Source organism: Thunnus maccoyii, chromosome 16 (genome assembly GCF_910596095.1).
Source record: "Thunnus maccoyii chromosome 16, fThuMac1.1, whole genome shotgun sequence".
Classification (NCBI taxonomy): Eukaryota; Metazoa; Chordata; class Actinopteri; order Scombriformes; family Scombridae; genus Thunnus; species Thunnus maccoyii.
In genome coordinates, this window is record NC_056548.1 from 4,321,277 (window position 1) to 4,339,161 (window position 17,885).

General features: G+C 40.0%; 1 protein-coding gene across 3 annotated transcripts in view; it reads right to left on the minus strand.

The window, feature by feature from the left end:
* The window catches only part of klc1a (kinesin light chain 1a), a 53,139-nt gene extending 37,496 nt beyond the window's left edge, over positions 1-15,643 (minus strand). Inside the window, exons 1-4 of one of the 3 annotated variants that reach the window (XM_042389233.1) lie at positions 15,088-15,643; positions 7,229-7,496; positions 5,359-5,589; positions 4,219-4,297 (exon numbers count right to left, since the gene is read on the minus strand). In XM_042389233.1, coding sequence (XP_042245167.1) covers positions 4,219-4,297; positions 5,359-5,589; positions 7,229-7,495 — 577 coding nt within the window. In that variant the 5' untranslated portion in view covers position 7,496; positions 15,088-15,643. Of the gene's footprint in view, positions 1-4,218; positions 4,298-5,358; positions 5,590-7,228; positions 7,497-15,087 lie in introns of those variants that run through there. The other 2 variants (XM_042389234.1, XM_042389235.1) reach the window with 2 other exon arrangements.
* Positions 15,644-17,885: the final 2,242 nt, after the last annotated feature.

Here is a 17,885-nt window from a genome sequence, read left to right on the forward strand (position 1 = left end):
CGTAAAATTAAAATCCTAAGTTTGATCTGATTGACAAGGGGCAGGTGTTCTTCGTGTTTACATTGCAGGTAAACAGTCTCATGTTGTATTATGTTGCATTATGGAAAGTGTAGGAGCTTCACCTGCCTCTGCTTTTCACCATTTCTATTTTAAAACAGTCTCCTGTGAACTTTTAATAAATACTGCATGTTCAACTGAAACAGCGGGAGATTTGTCCGATTCATTAACAGAAACACTGGGACGTTTAATCTTTACGAGCTCATTCAGTAGCTCGCTGTGGATAACAGAGCTAGCTAAATGACTGAAATGTAAATATTTGTACAGAGAAAAATCACTGTACGTAAGCCTCAGGCCAATTTTTTTTTAAAAAAAGGCAGAGTTGTCCTCACTATTATCTTCCCCCTTCCACCATTATCTTCTTCCTGCTGACAGCAATTTACCAAAACCCCAAAAGCTTTTCAGGCAGTCTGAATAAGCTTGAGGAGGAAAGACATCTAATCTACTCCACCGTTCACCCAGTCAGTATCCTTCTCACGCACACACACATACAAACACACACACACAGTTTCAGGCAGCTCTGTTTCACACTGAGAGGATTAACGCCAGAGGAAGTTGCATTCAATGATGAGTTCCTTCTCTGTGCACCGAAGCACATCGCATCTCTTTCTGCATACAGTTTTCTCCCAATACTCTCTCTTCCCATCCTCGTTATTCATTCAAAACACACAATAATTAAAGCTTTATAAAATGTCAGAAAAGAGGGGAAACTGTTCTCCTTTCCCAGTAGCAGTGGTGGAACGTTACCAGGTACATTTACTCAAGGACTATAAGTACAATTTACATTTGATGCTACTTCATACTTTCACTCCTCTACATTTATTTGGCAGCTTTAGTTCAATAAATGTTCAAAAGTAATTAGAAACATAAAACCAATGAATGAACAATGAATGAATGAGTCTCTGACTTCCAGGAGACCACACATCTGGTTCTATTTCAGTTGTTCATGTTTTGTATATACCACCTTCAAATGTAGCCACTTGTATTTACTGTAAGCAGTGATGTGGGTGTGAGTAGGAGTGTGTGTGTGTGTGTAACAATAATTTTATGTGTGAATGGCTGCGGGTGTAGAGTCAATGTATTACTGTTTGCACTCTGTACTATTTCCTTTGACAACGACATGAATTTTTAAAATTGTGTTAATCCCAAACTTCACTTATAATCACCAGCAGTTCATTTCCAAACTGAATTGTTAACAAGACTCCGATTCATGTTTTAATCTTTGGAAACAGCTGATCTGACCTACTTCAGCAGCCAAACGCTGACAATAACTATTGTTATTTTTTAATAATGTTGAAAAGGATATTGAGACGTGTGTTTATTAGAAGCAGATGTTCATTACCAAATATAATGACTGTATCCTTTGGTGTGAACCGCCACTAAACAGATGCAACTAGAGGTGAAATGAAAAGTAGATTCATCGATCGACTGAAAAAGAATCATCAAAAACAAATCAATCATTTAAGTTTGGTTTTTTTTTTCAAGGAAAATTGCAAAACTGCGTCTGGTTCCATCTTGTCAAAAGATGATTTGCTGCTTTTCTCTGTTTTATATTATTCTAAATTGACAATCTTTGGGGTTTGGACTGTTGGTTGAACAAAAGTAATCCAAAGACTATTTGAAGACGCCACTCTGGGCTTTTGAGTTTTGAAAATAATCATTCATTGCAGCCCCAAACACGACAGAAAAAAATCTTTGTAAATAACTTTCTGATGTCATTTTATCTTCTTAATCATTGTCCTTTTATTGAGATTTATGCTGTTGAAAGTCAATCTTCTGCCTCTCACAGCTGCAGTATATGCTCTTAAACTCCCGTCTCTCCTGTCTGGTCATAATTCATTCATGTGATGCCTCTACTAGTACTGCTGGGGAAAAATGCTGAAACAGAATATTGAAGCCAGTTTTCCATTTTAAAAACATGAAAAAAATGTATTCCTATAATGCGGCAGATTTTCTTTTGGGACAGAGTATCCCAGAAAACAACCCGCTCTACTTCCTCTGTACCACAACCTGCACTGCAATGAGGCCAAAACATGGAGACGTCTGGTTTCAAACTTAAAATTACACCCACGACACTGTGTAAGAGAGGCGAATTACAACCGGCCACGTTCAGGGACAAAAACAGTGGAAAAGTCGGTTTCCTTAAGAGCAGAAACACATAGAGGACGAGCTGTTCAATGACAGAGAAATGTGCAGTTAGTGCGCATCAGAGCGCTGCCTGAGGAAGAGAGTCAGGCTTAAAATGAACTCCAACTGTGAAGCCTCTTAGGTGCTTATATTGTGTCATAATTGAGCAAATTAAATTGCACTAAACAGCTTTCACTACCCACTATACCAAGTTATATAAAGACCTATATAAAGATATCGTTGACTTCATTTAATATTAAGTTTAAACATTTATTACTTTCATCAAACATGTTCTGCGAGCTTCATTTCCATTTTGACCGAAGCTCCTGCTGGTGGGTGAAATGAAACGGTTTGATACAGAAGAAACAAAGAGGACGGGAGAGTCCGGAGCTGCAGTCTGGATCAGACTGTCATCTGCAGCGATTACAGCCTCAAACGGTTTGTTGTCTATTGTGTCGGCGATCCAAACTGGCTGACAAACTGGTGCCAGGAGCCAAATAAGAATCACCTTGATGCAAAGGTTTAAAAACGTATCCATGCCAAGTTTGGTGGCTTTTGTGGAAAAACGCAAAGCTAACAAACTTTTCTAGTGAGACACTGGACTTCAATTAAATTTAGGGCTGCAACTCGATTATTTTTTCAATTAATCATTTTGTAAAACGTCAGAAAATGGTGTGAAAATGCCTGTTATAATAATGTCTAGTTTTATCAACAGTCTAACATCTACAGATATTCAGTTTACTATCATGTCTGACACAGAAAAGCTTCAAATCCTCACATCTGAGAAGTTGATATCAGCAAATATTTAGCGTTTTTGCTTCAAAAATGGCTAAAACGATTATTTGATTATGAATAGCTGCTGATTAATTTTCTGTCGATCAATTAATTGTTGCTGCTCTACTTAAATTTCAATCCTGTTTTGGAAAATGAGGCTTTTGTATCTGTTTTAACAGAAGCAAACAGGTTGTAGCTTATAAGATTTATGTGCTTTCTTTTTCTTTTTGCCACAGTACCCATTTTTTTTGTGTGTGTGTGTGTGTGTCAAAGTCAAAAAATTCATCCACGATGAAAGAACACACTGTGGAAATCCTGGAACTGTATAACACCTATCTAGTGGGAAACTTCTCCCTGCGTTTGGCCTCCCTCCAGGCTGAACTAGGTCCTGACTAATGGCTCCCTACAGCCAACACATCTTTACTGTCTGAGCTACTGAGCTATTGAAAGCCCGTGTCATCAAACACTCAGGGGACGGGGGTGGACATAAAGAGAAAAATCGGGGCGTGCGTGTGCGGGAGAGTACAAAGAGATGAAGAAACGAGATTTATAAGGCTGAAGAACAATGCGGAAAGGCGATAAACGACAGGAAAAAAAACTCACCGCTATAAGTTACATGATATACTCTGACTCTGGAGACAAACGCTGACTAGACTTTGGTACATTACACGAGTGTCATCGCTGCAGAGATTAAAGTTTTGTTCCCGAAGGAGGTATCAATTTTACAGCGGTGACATTTTCCAAATTACCTCTAACATCAGATAGAATAAACACATTTTGGAAAAAACAAACATGCACATCATTAGCCGCAGCCTTCAACTGTCTGATACTAAAAACGCAGGGTGTGAGGAGTAAATCATAAAAGAAAGAGTGACTGTTTGATTAAAGATCCCCTCCAATAACTTATAAAAACATTTAAAAATACTCTGCTTGGAACTATAATGTGAGTTTGATATGGTTTTACCTCAAAAAAATATAATTATCATGTTAAAAAAAACATGGAAATTGAATCTACCTGAAAGTGAACGATCTCTGTGCCCAAATGAAATGTGGAAATGTGGTAAAAGAGGTATTAAACCTCTTTGTTTGTGCAAAAACATTTACGGACTCGATCTGGACCTGCTTCAGGTTTGCACCTACATTACAAGAGCAGCCCCTTCTATAAAACCTACATCTCACAGTCTAGAAACTACACTTCACATTTAGGTTCAGGGCTGAATAAATCTTCCGAAAAAAAAAAGTTGAAGGTGGAACACTTACTGCCTGGGGCTTGGTCGTCCTGGTCATCTGGGAAGAGATCATCCAGAGTCTCTTTACTGGAGTCAGAGTCCTTCTCCTCCTGTCAGGAGAGAGGGGGAGGGTAGAAGAGGAGGAGGGAGAGAGAGAGAGACAAAGATAGAGGACAAAACCAAAAGGAGAGGAGGAAGAGGAGGGGGGGAGGAGGGGAGGTTAGGAATGAGATGATTGAATGTTTTTGTAACTCATTCTATATATGTGCTGATGCAGTCCTTCTGAAGCCAAGAATATTTCAAAGTACTTAAACTACATGAGATTGTTTTTGTTGATAACTTTCGGTCGTCTCTGCTGCTGATAAGAACGTTCGTTATTTAAAAGCCAAACAAGCAGAAATGAGCGGCGGGGAAGACGAGGCAGGAAATAAAACTCTTTCACTGGTATGAAGGCTCTTCCTCAGGCAGCAATGGCAGCTACATATTAAAACAATGCTGAGAATCCTGGAGAATAAAAAAAAAAAGCAGAGCACCTAGCAACTAGAGCATCTAGAGCTGACGCAGACACAAATAAACTGAAAAAAAATGAATGTTCATCAATGTCTGATGAAGCCTAGCTAGAAGCCGTTAACCACAGATCCAGCAAGGATTTTTTAACGTTACAAATCAGGTCAAGACTGTTGCCAATTTCTGAATAACTGCCGCACTTCTTGAATAAAAACAAAACAAACCTTTTGACATAAAGTATTCTATTATCAACTTTATTATCGTGTCGCCTTTGTGCAGGTGTGTACTCTCCAAATACTTTCTTGTTTGCAAATGTGACGGGAGAGTGAGCAGATTACTACTCCAAACAAAAGCTTCACCAGCTGATTTTAATGCTTATCAGTAGACTCCACCGAGTGTTGGAATAATAACATACTTTCACCGGTGACACGTGGCCATTGCTGCAGACAGTAATGCTATTCTAACAAGTTGAATGGATACATCATTCTTGCAAAGAATCATGGGATTCCCATTCATTCATGCAGATTACACATCAAATACTCTACTTTCTGAATGTCACGAAGGGTTTTTCATTTGTCTCCTGTTCCTGGAGTTTCTTTTCTTTTGAATCTCACTTCATAAGATGTTTGAGATAACAGATTCTAAAGAAGACCTGAGGACTCACAGAGGGGGACAGGTCTTCGTCGTACTTCTTCAGCTGGTTCATGAACTCCAGGTGCTTCTTCTCCTCCTCCAGCTGGGCCACGCTTTGTTCGCTCTTCTGCAGTTTCTGCTGCGTCCCAGCCAGCTCGTCCCTCAACCACTGGTTCTCCTGGCACAGCCGGCGTACCTGAGCCCGCAGCTTCTGCTTCTCCGACTCCACCGAGCTCAGGTGGCTCGACAGCGCCATCATCACCTGGACGAGGAGCAAGTTCGAAAATACAAATCAGATCGCGGTCATTGGAGTGAATGTTCAGGATAAATTCAGGCATCTCGAACTACTACTCTTGATCCATAATGTGAACACAAATCAAGATAGATAGCAATCATACTCCTTTGTATCTACAGTTCAGTCTAATTCATGGACATTTTATCTGTGTCAACAACCTTGAGCTAAGTGGAAGACTGACTGGGCTCTTCTGAAAATACATTTATAACAAAACATTTTAATTCCTGTGATATTCAAGAGTATCTGAATATTTTTAAATAGCATAATAGCAGAATGTATGATACATGAAGGACTGTATTGTTACAAATTTCTCCAGCACTTTAATACTAATGGATATAGTCACAGATTCAGCGGCAGCATCATTTGTAGAATAGTGTACTAAAGTACCCCAACAATGTGCACACTAATGATGCTCTGAGGCACTTTGGGTAAAAGCATGAAAGGCTGGGAGGGTGTAATTGAACAAAAAGTTGAAGGCACAGAGACATTAGTGATGTCGGAGGAGGGAAATCATGCAGAAAAATATGAATCACACTGTACTTTACCACAAATGCAAACTATCCAAAAAGCTGGAGGTGGATATTAAGAGTCTGAATGGTGTACGTGAAGTGTATTTTAATTTGTTAGACGAAGTCTGCTGCAAGGAGACGAGGATGAAGATGAGGAGCTTACGCACCAACGATGACTCATCGGTGACTCACAGGCTGATGTTTGCCTTAACTGAACAATGACACAATCGATTTTAGTTTTGGGACTTTCTCTGCAAATCTGCATTTTTTAAAAAAAGTTTTATTTCTGAGCTGTAAAAGCTTCTTTCTTAGTTTTTGTTCTCTTTGTTTGGGAGAAAGTATTCGGAGCATATAGATTTAAGAACAATGTATGTGTTGAAGGTGAAAATTATGAATTGAGAAAGAGACAAGAAAGGCAACACGGTGTATAAACTTACAAAGTTAATAATCCTCTCCACGTTGTAATTTGTCTTTATGCTTTGTTGTTCTGTTAATATGTTGACAACAATGAGAAAAATGGCCGTCATGTAAAGTGCAATCTACACCAGCAGCATTTTTTGAAGTCTGTCACTCGTCGGTCTCACAGAACAGATTCTGCTTTTGCTTTCACATATGAATCCAAACCTGTGACCCTCCTCATGGAGCCCACTGAGGCAACTATCTCTGTCTATTGAACGTCTGATATGAGTCAGCCGAGTGAAAGCTGTTGGTCTGCCAGCTGACGTATCTCATCTGCTGTGAATGTGGGTTAATAGTCTGTGATAAAACGGTGAGCTGTACCAGGAAATACGACAAATACAACCTGTTTTCTGGCCATGTAGAAAGGTTTTCCTCCACCTCATTTTTACTGGATGAGTCACAAATGCTTAAAACTAAACATCTCTCTAACATCCTGGGATTGTCAGCGGTGAAAATCAAAATAAATGCATGCAGGAAAATACGCATCTTTAGACAAGGAAAAGTGGTTCAATTCTGTGCTGAAACTCTTCCTAACAACTTCCTGCTCTTATAATATATGAGAACATTCAGGCTGCATCACCGACACAAACACCAGATATTTCTGTTGGTAATGATTCACCATCGGTCGACAGACGTACCTGCGCTTCGCTGAGCCCGAGCTCCAGCATCTCCAGGGACTTGCGGATCATGTGGGACTTCTCCTCCACCAGGACTCCCTCCTCGTCCTGCTTCAGGCAGCGCAGCGTGCCCAGCAGGCCCTCCAGGATGGAGTGGTGCTCCTGCTTCAGGGCCTCCAGCCCCTGGATCACCTGTTTGGTCCGGGAGATGATCTCATCCTGGGACAGCTTCTCCCCGGGATCCTCCTCCTCCTTCACGCACACCATGGTGGACATGTCCTCACGCATCCTGCGGGTTTTAAGACCGTGGGAGGGAAAAGTTAAAACATCATGAAGACGCATTAATCATTTTAACAGCGGCTTCGGTTGTTTTATGCAGCATGTCCCCTGATGTCCTGGAGATCAGACAAATCAAACTGAGAAAATTAAATGTCAAAACATTGTATGAATTTATATAACGCAGTAGAGAGGCTGGATGAAATCAATCTGACTTGGACGTCCTCATAAAACATTAAACTCTGATTAAAGCAGGACAGAAAATAATAACTTTCTAAATCGTTATAACAACAAGGAAACTAAAAGCAGCTTGTTTCCATCTAAAGACTGAACTGAATCCTGTAACTTCTAGACTTAACTGTTCATCATAACAGAACGATCGATAACATTAAATCCAAAAAGGTTGTGAAATGAACACTTTCTACTGTAAAACTACAAAAGTTCAGAGCCAGGAGACTGAGGTTCACCCGAAACATGCGACATATTGATCGATGATTATTAACGGGGCAACCACATAACCTTCAGATGCTTCATTGGAAGTTGAATCATTCTGACCTTTTCTGGTCTCGCGGCAGCTACAGAGCTTTTTACAGCCCTGCCAGGGTTTCATCTCCCTTTACAATCAATACTCAGCTCAGAGGGAGAAACAACATTGGCTTAAACAAAAGGTTAGACAGTCGGTGTGTGTGACTGGTTCAGGTGTTTGGGGGGGGGTTCAGGTTGGGAGAGATTTAATAAGAAATGTTCGTGCCTCCTCTCCCCCGACTACACTCGAGGTGCCTTTGAGCGAGTTCAACGAAGCACCTGCTCTTCTGGAAAAACTCAGCACCAAGAAAAAGCTGCATAAACAAAGGCTATAAGCGTATCGTACCGTTTCTGTTTGAAGTGTGCTAAAAAAAAAAAAAACTGAGGAGTCATCTTTTAAGATGTTTAGAAAAAAAAAAAAAGCTGTGAAGAAAAGTTAAACCGCGGACGTTAAACCTGCCGCCTGCTGACAGTTCAAATCCAGATTTGAGGTTTGTGGGCCGCGTGTGGTTTACAGATAACGACGGGAGGAAAACTGTGAAAGGAGAAGCTACAAAGAAAACACACACACACATTTTAGATTACATGATGAGTGGCTGACACTATTCTGCCTTAATATGATCTTTATAAGCAAAATATCATTGTGTTGCATCCTTCATATGAATTAAAAAGTCAGGATTGAACAGCTTTACCTGTATTTAGTCGGTGTTACACAACAAAAATTACCTATTAAGGACATTTTTTAAAAGTCTGGTATAAACTAGAGCGTTGGTGTAATGCTAGCGGTACAATTTTAGCATTTATGCAAATTTATCAATTCTCCACTGCAGTTACTGAATACAGTCAAGTAATAATGCCCCTTACAGCGTCTCCCATAATAATCAGCTTCTTAATGCTGCCATAATGCAGTCATAGCACATAATCACATCCTGAATCAGCTTTGTTAAGAAAGTCTCCTGTTAGCTGCAGCAGGTAAAACAGACGCTATTTATCACATATTAGCACGACTCTGTGAGTTACCATCTGTACTTATGACATTGGCCCTCGACACGCTCCCCACGCGCTCCTCTCCGCTCTGTCCCCACTTTCTTTGCTTTGTATTCCTCACACACACACACACACACACACACACACACACACACACACACACGCTCACACTTAAGAGGATTATGATTGAGCGCTTCGGCAGCACTTGTAGCGAGCTGCCTAATAAATCTCTGCAAGCACACCGAGCTGAACCTGCAAACGCTGTCGACTGAGCAGAAGACACTGAGGTTACTGTATGTTTTACTGCATGTTTCTGTGATAAATACAGAAATCAAACCACTCTTAGATGTGGCTGATCTGACATTAATCTTACCATTGATGTTTTAATGATACAACCTCGAATCAGTTTGCCTACTTTAGTGTAAAAGCTGCTGTGGTATCAGCTGAACTGCCTCAGATTTCACATTTCAGTTCGAGTGTAAAAGAGAAAAAAAAAAAAACAATAGCTGAAGATGGCCTTGAGCAGGCGAGGCAGACGGAGGAAGGGCTATAGCCCTGATCGCTCCATGTGACTCAGCAACCGGCCTGCAGCCTATCAGCTGACAGCAGAGCAGGAAGCTGACGCTGCTGCGTGCAGGAGATGGAAAACAGCAGCTCCAGGTGAGCTGAGCTGAGCAGCCAAGAGGAATTTAGAATGACATGAACTTTGACTGATCTGCAAACTGCATTTTCTCAAAAGGATTTCAAAATGTATTTTAGGCAAACTGATAAAGCAAAAATGATTCATTTTTCTTCTAAAAATGTTTTGATTTTTTTCATTATAAAATTACCCGGCTGATTATGTTCTCATTTTAACTGATTAATCTTTTGGTCTACAAAACAGAAACTAGTGAAAAATGCCCATCGCAATGTCCTGAAGCCCAAGATGCAGTCTTTATATTGCTGCTGGTAAAGTACAGATGTTCAGTTTGTTATTAAATAAGACAAAGAAAAGCAGCAAATCCTCCCAACTGAGAATCTGGAACTACAATACATACCTTTATACATCTATTGATCAACTGACTAATCATTTAAAGTCTAAAAAGAACACTTATTTAGACAATACTTATTATTAAGTAGCTAACAGTAATACTACAAGAGTTAACAACAAATCATGTCATCTGGAAATTTCAAAAGGCATCACTTAAATACCTTTAAATGCCATCTCATCACTGAGAGCTTTTAATGCAGATTATAGAGAACAGATGAGCTGTGTCTGCAGTAAAAGAGGTTTGTGAAATTTGGTAATAACCCATCACAGTGGCCAGTTATCTGTCAGTCAAGGAAAATGCACATCAGGTGCGTTTACACCTGTGTTTCCTTTACAATCCATTTATCCACCAGGCAATATGTGACAGCTTGCTCAGGTGAACGACTTTTCCTTCAAGCTTGAAATAAAAGCCGTTCTTACACCACGGAACCCGAAACGGATCCTTGAAGGACCCGAGCGATGAATCTGAGTATCAATCTAAAAAATCCCCATTTCATACCGCAACAAAGCAGAACAAGGTCAAACATCAGCGAACTGCAGAGAACAAGACAACAACTATCACTGCGGGCTGTGTGATACTGAAGTGAAAGTAATAGCACGAGACTTTTTTCCTGTGCTGATCTAACGGTCTTTTATTTCTGGCATCAGATGAGTCTCAGAGCACAAAGCACCACGGGGAGAAGCAGTGAAAACTATTTCTGATGTTAACTTTTTGAAATGTAAATAGTTGGCTTGAAGCTGAGCGTCCGGGGACACTGCAGCTCTTTATATAAGCGGGTCATGGTTGTCGTATAAGGCCATGGGGAGACTGGAGACAAACGTGGTGGTGTTGGGTATATGGGTGGGGGTGAGGCGGAGGGGGTTTTTTTGGGGGGTGGTTGGGACAAGTGAGGAAGAGGAGGAGGAACAGTAAGTACTTGCTCTGGGCTTCATGCGTGAGGATAAAGCCGGCAGCAGGAAGAGCAGCGCTGCGAAGAACAATCTTAGTGATGTGTGGGCTGATAGTGTAGTCGCTGGTGATAAGAGCTATGATTCACATTTAAAGAGAAAGTAAGAGACAAGTGTTGCAATACTACAAGTTTAATCTGCTGGACAGATTTTAATCTTGAATCATTTGTTTGGTTTGTTCTGTCATGAAACAATCTACACAAACCTCTGCTAACAAGAAAGTGAAGCTAGTTTTTCTGGCACGAATAGATCATGAACTGGGTAGGATAGTTCAAGGTGATTTTCTATATATTTTTCTTATTGTCAACAATTCTCATGTGCAGAGCCAAACTAAGCACTGTTACTAACAACCAGGGTGGGAAATTAGCACCAGCCACCAGCCAAATGCTCGTAAAATATGAAAAATAATGATTTACTACTGAGTGTCTGCTGAATTTGAACATTTATGTGTCAGTAGCTGATGTTCACATTTTAAAAAGTTCATCCTAAGCCTGATCTATCTTACTCCTCTGTGTTGTAGAGCTCCACTGTTGTCCAAGAACTATTAAAAACACATCAATGAGCCACACTGCTGCACTGGGTGACATGTTTTTCCATCCCTGAAGACAGTGGTTACTGTAGTTTGTTTACCAAGAATAAAGATTAAAAATGTGTTAACTTTAAAAAAGTTTACCACTGTGAAATGATGAGAGAAGTGTATTGTTGATTGATAATGTTGATTTTAAATGCTGCTGGTCCCTGACTGTGTGATTCCCACAAAACAGTCAGTCTTACTCAACCATCAAGCCGTTACTTATGTGACATCATGTGATGACATCAGCTGTTAGCTTCAGAGACCAAGACAAAGGTTAATACATCAAGCAGTCATGAGCCATCACATTATACGGCTGAAACACAGGAAGTGACGAGTATGATTGGTATTACTATTGAACAGATTTGGTTCTGTGTATCTGGTGGACAGCGGGACCTACAGACAGCTGAACACTGAAAACATCTTAAATGAACCCAGGAAACCAGCAAAGCTGTGGAACTTTGTGTTAATTCATTTGCTGCATCCTGCCGTGTTAAACGACGTGTCATCTCATGAAATGAGTCGCAGGCTCACTTCTGTTAAGACCTCACATGACAAGGGCACCAATGATCTTTTATTTCCATGAGCGGGCCTTGGGCGAGAGATTAAATTTATCATTTGAATCGCTGAAGTAGTTTAAGATCCACACAGACAGCAGCGGTGGCTCTGCTCCTGACTGCAGCATCCCCAAGGCTGAAAGATACTAAAGTTATTTCTTATACAGACACTGACTTTGATACAGAACTTAGTAAAGGCTTTAAGACTATGTTACCAAACTTAGACATGGCAGAATGAACGACAGGGGTCAGTATATTCATCATTGTTCAATGGGGGGGGGGGCACTGTTTCACTGTTTTATTTCTAGTAATTAATTTATAACTGATAGATGAAACTGTTTCTTTTAGGACTGCATCCAACAGCAAATTTCACTTTTTTCCTTTAGTAAGTGAGGATGACTCGTATGTGAAACTGTTTCCTCTGTGTTGCTCTAACAGACTACAGATGTGATAGTAGTATCTACTTATAGTTTAATTGTGAAAAATAACAAAAGTTTTCATGTAAACTATGAAAGTGAAAAGTCCAGCTTTTCTTCAGGGGCCAAATGTTTTTGCTAGAGGGCCAGATTTGACCCACAGACCGTTATTTGCCCACCACTGCTGTATGAGATCCTACTGACTTTCACATTAGGCTGCTTAGTATTTCTCTGCCTCTCTATCAGACAGTCCTCACAACAGTCTAGATAGATATAGATAAATCAAAAGGTTGAACAACAGAGAATTCATTGGCAACTATTTTGATGATCAATTAAATATTACAGTCACTTTTCACGCAAGAAAGCCAAACATTCTCTGATTTTAACCTCTTTAAATGTTAGGATTTGCTGCTTTTCTGTCTGGTGAACTGAATTTTGCTTCTGGAGTAACGGTCTGATAAAACAAGGATGCCACCTTGGGATTAATCAAGAAAGTAATCAGCAGTAGCAGCTCCAGCATCATTTCACACTGTTCAGCATTACCCAGAACCGGTGATTAAATATGTGTCATCACCACCGTCTCAACCATGAGTCACGATGAACATAAATTCAGAAAATATGTTAAAAAAAATGTGCCAATTTTCACAAACTGGAGCAAGAATAGTAACCTACAGGCGACGGTGCTCCGATGTGTTGCTTATTTTACTAACACCCCCCCCCCCCCCCCCCCCAAAAAAACCCCCAGATAATTGGACAGCAGCTCGGCAACTGTCACTTAGGATTGAAAGTGACAAAATTGCACGTCAATGCCATCTTCTAGTCTAAATTTCTCATATTCAGAGCGGCATGCAGATCTTGTGCAGTTACAGTTCATGAATATATAATAGAGTCCACCGTTTATAGCATGTTTTGCACTAAATGTAAAGCTCTTATCCCTACATCAGCGTTTATATTCTGATGTTACAACTCTTATAAATTATTGAGAATGTGCACTCAGTTGCCAGGTATTTAAGTCTAATACAATTAAATACAACAACCATGTAATAACACCTATAATCAAGAGGGTTATAATGTTTGTATAATGTTGTACAGGCCTTTTGGCAACAGTTTGCTACTCATGTTTTCAGCTTCAATGAGGAGCAAGAACAGTTCCTTTCATTGTAAGTTTTTATGTTTTACATCCACAAATGCAAATGTTCTGAATCCCTGCCTAGTTTGCTGCCTTTCCTTGCAGAAATTAAAAGCCTCTTACAGTCTTTAAGCCATATGAAGAACCACAAAAGTGCCTCATTACTGTCTCAACACTCACTTATGTAAACATGTAATCTTTATTTACTTATTGTCTTCATTTCTCTTGTTGTTGTTTTTTTGATTCCTGTGCCTTTTACGTTGTTCTATGTCCTTTATATGGATTTGTTCGACTGTTTGTTCTGTGTGATGGGTTACCTGTATTCGTGTGTTATTTGCATGTGTTGTGTTTTGTTTATTATAATGTTAGCATGCATTGTGGTTTACTTGCATGCTGGTTTTAAATGCCTCACCTGCAAAAGCATATCTTGGTGCTTCTAAATCTTTAACCTGCAGCATTATACAGTAAAAATCTGCTGCTACAGCATAACACCATAATAAGCATTTCCCACTAGCAGAAAGAGCTCTATCAGGTTGACACACAAACCCTCCGGGATGTCAGAGCCAACAACAGGCTGTCCCAGGGGGAGCAGAGGGGTGTTAGCCTGGAGGAGGAGCCCTGCAGGTTGTCATGAACACTCCTTTGGGTGGATTAAATATTAAAAGACTGCAGGGCAGGGCAAACAAAACTCCCAGGAATACTTGTGTGTGTGCATTCTTGAGATTTCTGTCAAGCAGTGCAGACGCAGGGATTTGAGTATTTGCATGTCTCATAAATCTCATATGTTCATACTTAAAACACCTCTCGGTCCTTTTTTGGGGGGGTGGTGATGGGGGGGTTCAGATCCCAGCTGTGAGTCCCCACACTGGGATCCACTGTCCCTCTGAAGCTGTCTGCTTAACACAGGCAGCTTTCACAGCCTTCTCACCCCGCTTTGAATATCAATGAAAAGGACACACAACACAACTAACCATCACATGACAAATTTCAAGATCAGGGCTTCTTCATCGTGCTGCAGTGGCCAGACAAGTGCATCTGTCCACCGGTTCACGAACATGTTTTCAGTCCCTTATAGTTCCTGGTGCTTTGTCCAAGCTATCTCGCTTTACAAACGGATTAACCTGAAGAACCGGTTAGCCAGTACTTTCCTGTCACACGAACTAACCGTTGCGCTAACTCCGAGCTAGCAGACAGTGACAGTTAATGTGCTTATTACGGCGTCTAATTCCTGCTATCAACGTAAACACCAACCACACAAGGCGGTAATTGTTTTTTTTTTTTAAAACACGGGTGTACAAATAATTCAACATTCATGATTCAAAGATTTTCAATTTCATAAAATGACATTTGAGTATGACATGATACAACGTGATAATGTCTAAAAAAAAGTGGTTAACAAGCTAATGAGACCATTCCAAGAAATACACGGAGCCGCTCTTACCGTTCTCTAGGACATCCGTTGCCGATGTATCGCTCGGTTTTCTCGCCTCTTTACTCTCTAAATCACGTTTTTATGAGATGGATGTGTTCCTCCTTTAAGCGACAACGTGTGCCGATAACCGTAAAAATGCAGCAGTTACGTGGGCGTTGATAAAAAAAAAATAAAATTTCCAAACTGTCCCCCCCGGGTAGTTAGTTAGATAGTTAGGACGCTGGGCTTCACCGCATCAACCGCCGTTAATGATGACCAGCTAGCTCCATAGCTTAACTGTCAAAACACTGGCTTTAGTCGGAGCCGTTTAGGAAAAGCCTGCTCTCCTTCGCTTCCATGGCGGGAGCAGCGTCCGTGAAACTAACTCGAAAGCGGCTTCATGAGGCTGGAGAGAAAAGAAGTTGACTAGTAGCCCATGAAGATGACAGCTCCCCCCGGTCCGCTGGCTCGCTGGCTGGCTGGCTGGCTGGCTGGCTGACTGGCCGACTGCGCGGTGCGTGAAAATGGCGTTACCCGGCGCCCTCCACCTCTCCCCCGGTAATGATGTCATCCCTGCCCGGATTAAAGGGGAAGCTGCGGGGCGAGCTGAGCACTGAGCAGCCTGATTTATTTAATGCAACGCTGCTTGAAGACAGAAAACAAGAAGTACTGGCAATGCTTGTGTACATTTCTGATTAAAGGATTACTTCACAATTTTTCAAGTCTGTCTATAAATAACAGTCAGGAGCCCAAATGAACATTAAAACAGGTTTTTCTTGCCATAATAATTCCTCCAGTTGACCATTAGAGGATCCCTTCATAATGTACTTACAGTGTAAGTGATGGGGGACAAAATCCACAGTGTAAAAATCTGTGTAAAAATGTATTTAAAAGTTCATCTGAAGCTAATATGAAGCTTTAGCGTTCAAATGAGTCAAAACAAGTAGATATCTTTCAACGTTACAGTCGTTTTAGTGCCCAAGTGCCTCTTTTTGTTACTATTCTTCCACTGCAGCTCAACAGGGAAACACAAAGAGGGAATTTGATGCTATAAAGACTGTAAATGATATGTCTAACTCAGACTACTGAAGCCTCATATAAGCTTCACATCAACTTTCAAATGTATTTTTGCACTAAATGACTGTGTGGACACACTGTGGATTTTGGCCTCTATCATGTACATTGATAGGTTAACAGTTTTCAAGTCTGTCTTTAAAAGTTTATATGAAGCTTATATGAGGCTTCAGCAGTCTGAGTTGATCATATCAAGTGTATATCTGCCACATTTACAGTTCTTTTTAGTACCTTTGCGTCTTTTGTGCTTCCCTGTTGAGCTGGAAGAAGTATTCAGATCCTTTACTAAAGTAAAAGTACCAACACAGCAATGTAAAATGCCCTGCATGAAAAATGCTACAGTATAAGTACATAAGTATTATGAGCTTGATGTAGTTAAAGTATTGCAGTAAAAGTAGTGGTTTGGTCCCTCTGGCTGATATATTATTATATATGACATGATTAATGGGAGAGGAAAGAAGAAAAAACAAAGTTCTGATACACAAATCTGTTTTCAGTTTGTGGACTTTTTCCTCTCATCTGAAACCATGTGAGAAGTTTAGAGGGAAAAATCACTATTTGGTGGAGCTGTTAACAACTCATAGACATGTGAAATGTGACCCCGACTACACACTGCTTTTTGTAAGACATCAAAAGCCAAAAAGGTTGGAAACCACTGGTTTCATCTTTAACAATGTGTTGTATTTTAAAAGCTTGTTATATTATCCATTGTGTCAAATCTTCATCTGAAAAGTAACTAAAGCTGTTAAATAAATGTAGTGGAGTAGAAAGTACAATATTTCCCTCTGAAATGTAGTGGAGTGGAAGTATAAAGTAGCATCAAATAAAAATACTCAAGTAAAGTACAAGTACCTCAAAATTGTATTTAAGTACAGTACTTAAGTACATGCATTTAGTTACTTTCCACCACTGAACAAATCTCAATGAACTGATCGACTAACAAGTATTGTGTGTGTGTATCAAAGTCTTGACTTTATAACTACATAGTACATTGTAAATAGCTTTAGTCTACGGTACAGAGGAATAAGATATATCAGGATTTGGATACACACACAATACTTGTAAGTAGATCAGTTCATTGTTGAGATCTGTTGACAATAAGAAAAATATAGATAATTGCTAGCCAGCCATATCCTTCAAGAACCTTGTCATTTCAGTTGTATTGTGCTTTTCTGGTATATTTTCTGGATATTACCAAATAAATGAGTAATTAATCAAATTACCACACAGTGAGCCTGGTGCCCGAGGCCCCTAGGAGTCTGGGGCCCCAGAGCAGTTGCCTGTTTTGCCTGGTTAGTAATACTTCAATATAAAAGAGCTGAAAAGCAATTTGGGTGCCGCTTTCTAATAAAGCACCCTTCACAAAGGCTTTATAAGTTGTGACTAATGGCTTTAATGATGGTTAATAAATCAAAACCAGAGACAGGTTTATTGCCAAGTAGGTTTGCACCTACAAGAAATCGGCCTCTGTGTTGCATCACAGTCGAAAAATAGAAAGTAAGAGAAACTTCAACAGACAGTTGATCATAAATAAAACTAATACAATTTTACAATAAACATATTTAGTAAAACATATATTTTAAGTGAGTGAAAATAGCTGTTTAAAAACATACTGTACAAGATATTGGCTGAGAATTTGCTAATGTATTAACAGTATAAACAGTATGTGTAATGTATAAATGTAATGATACAAAGATTACATTAATGTAATGCAACATGTTGGATGTGATGGTTCACAGATGTGCACATGATGA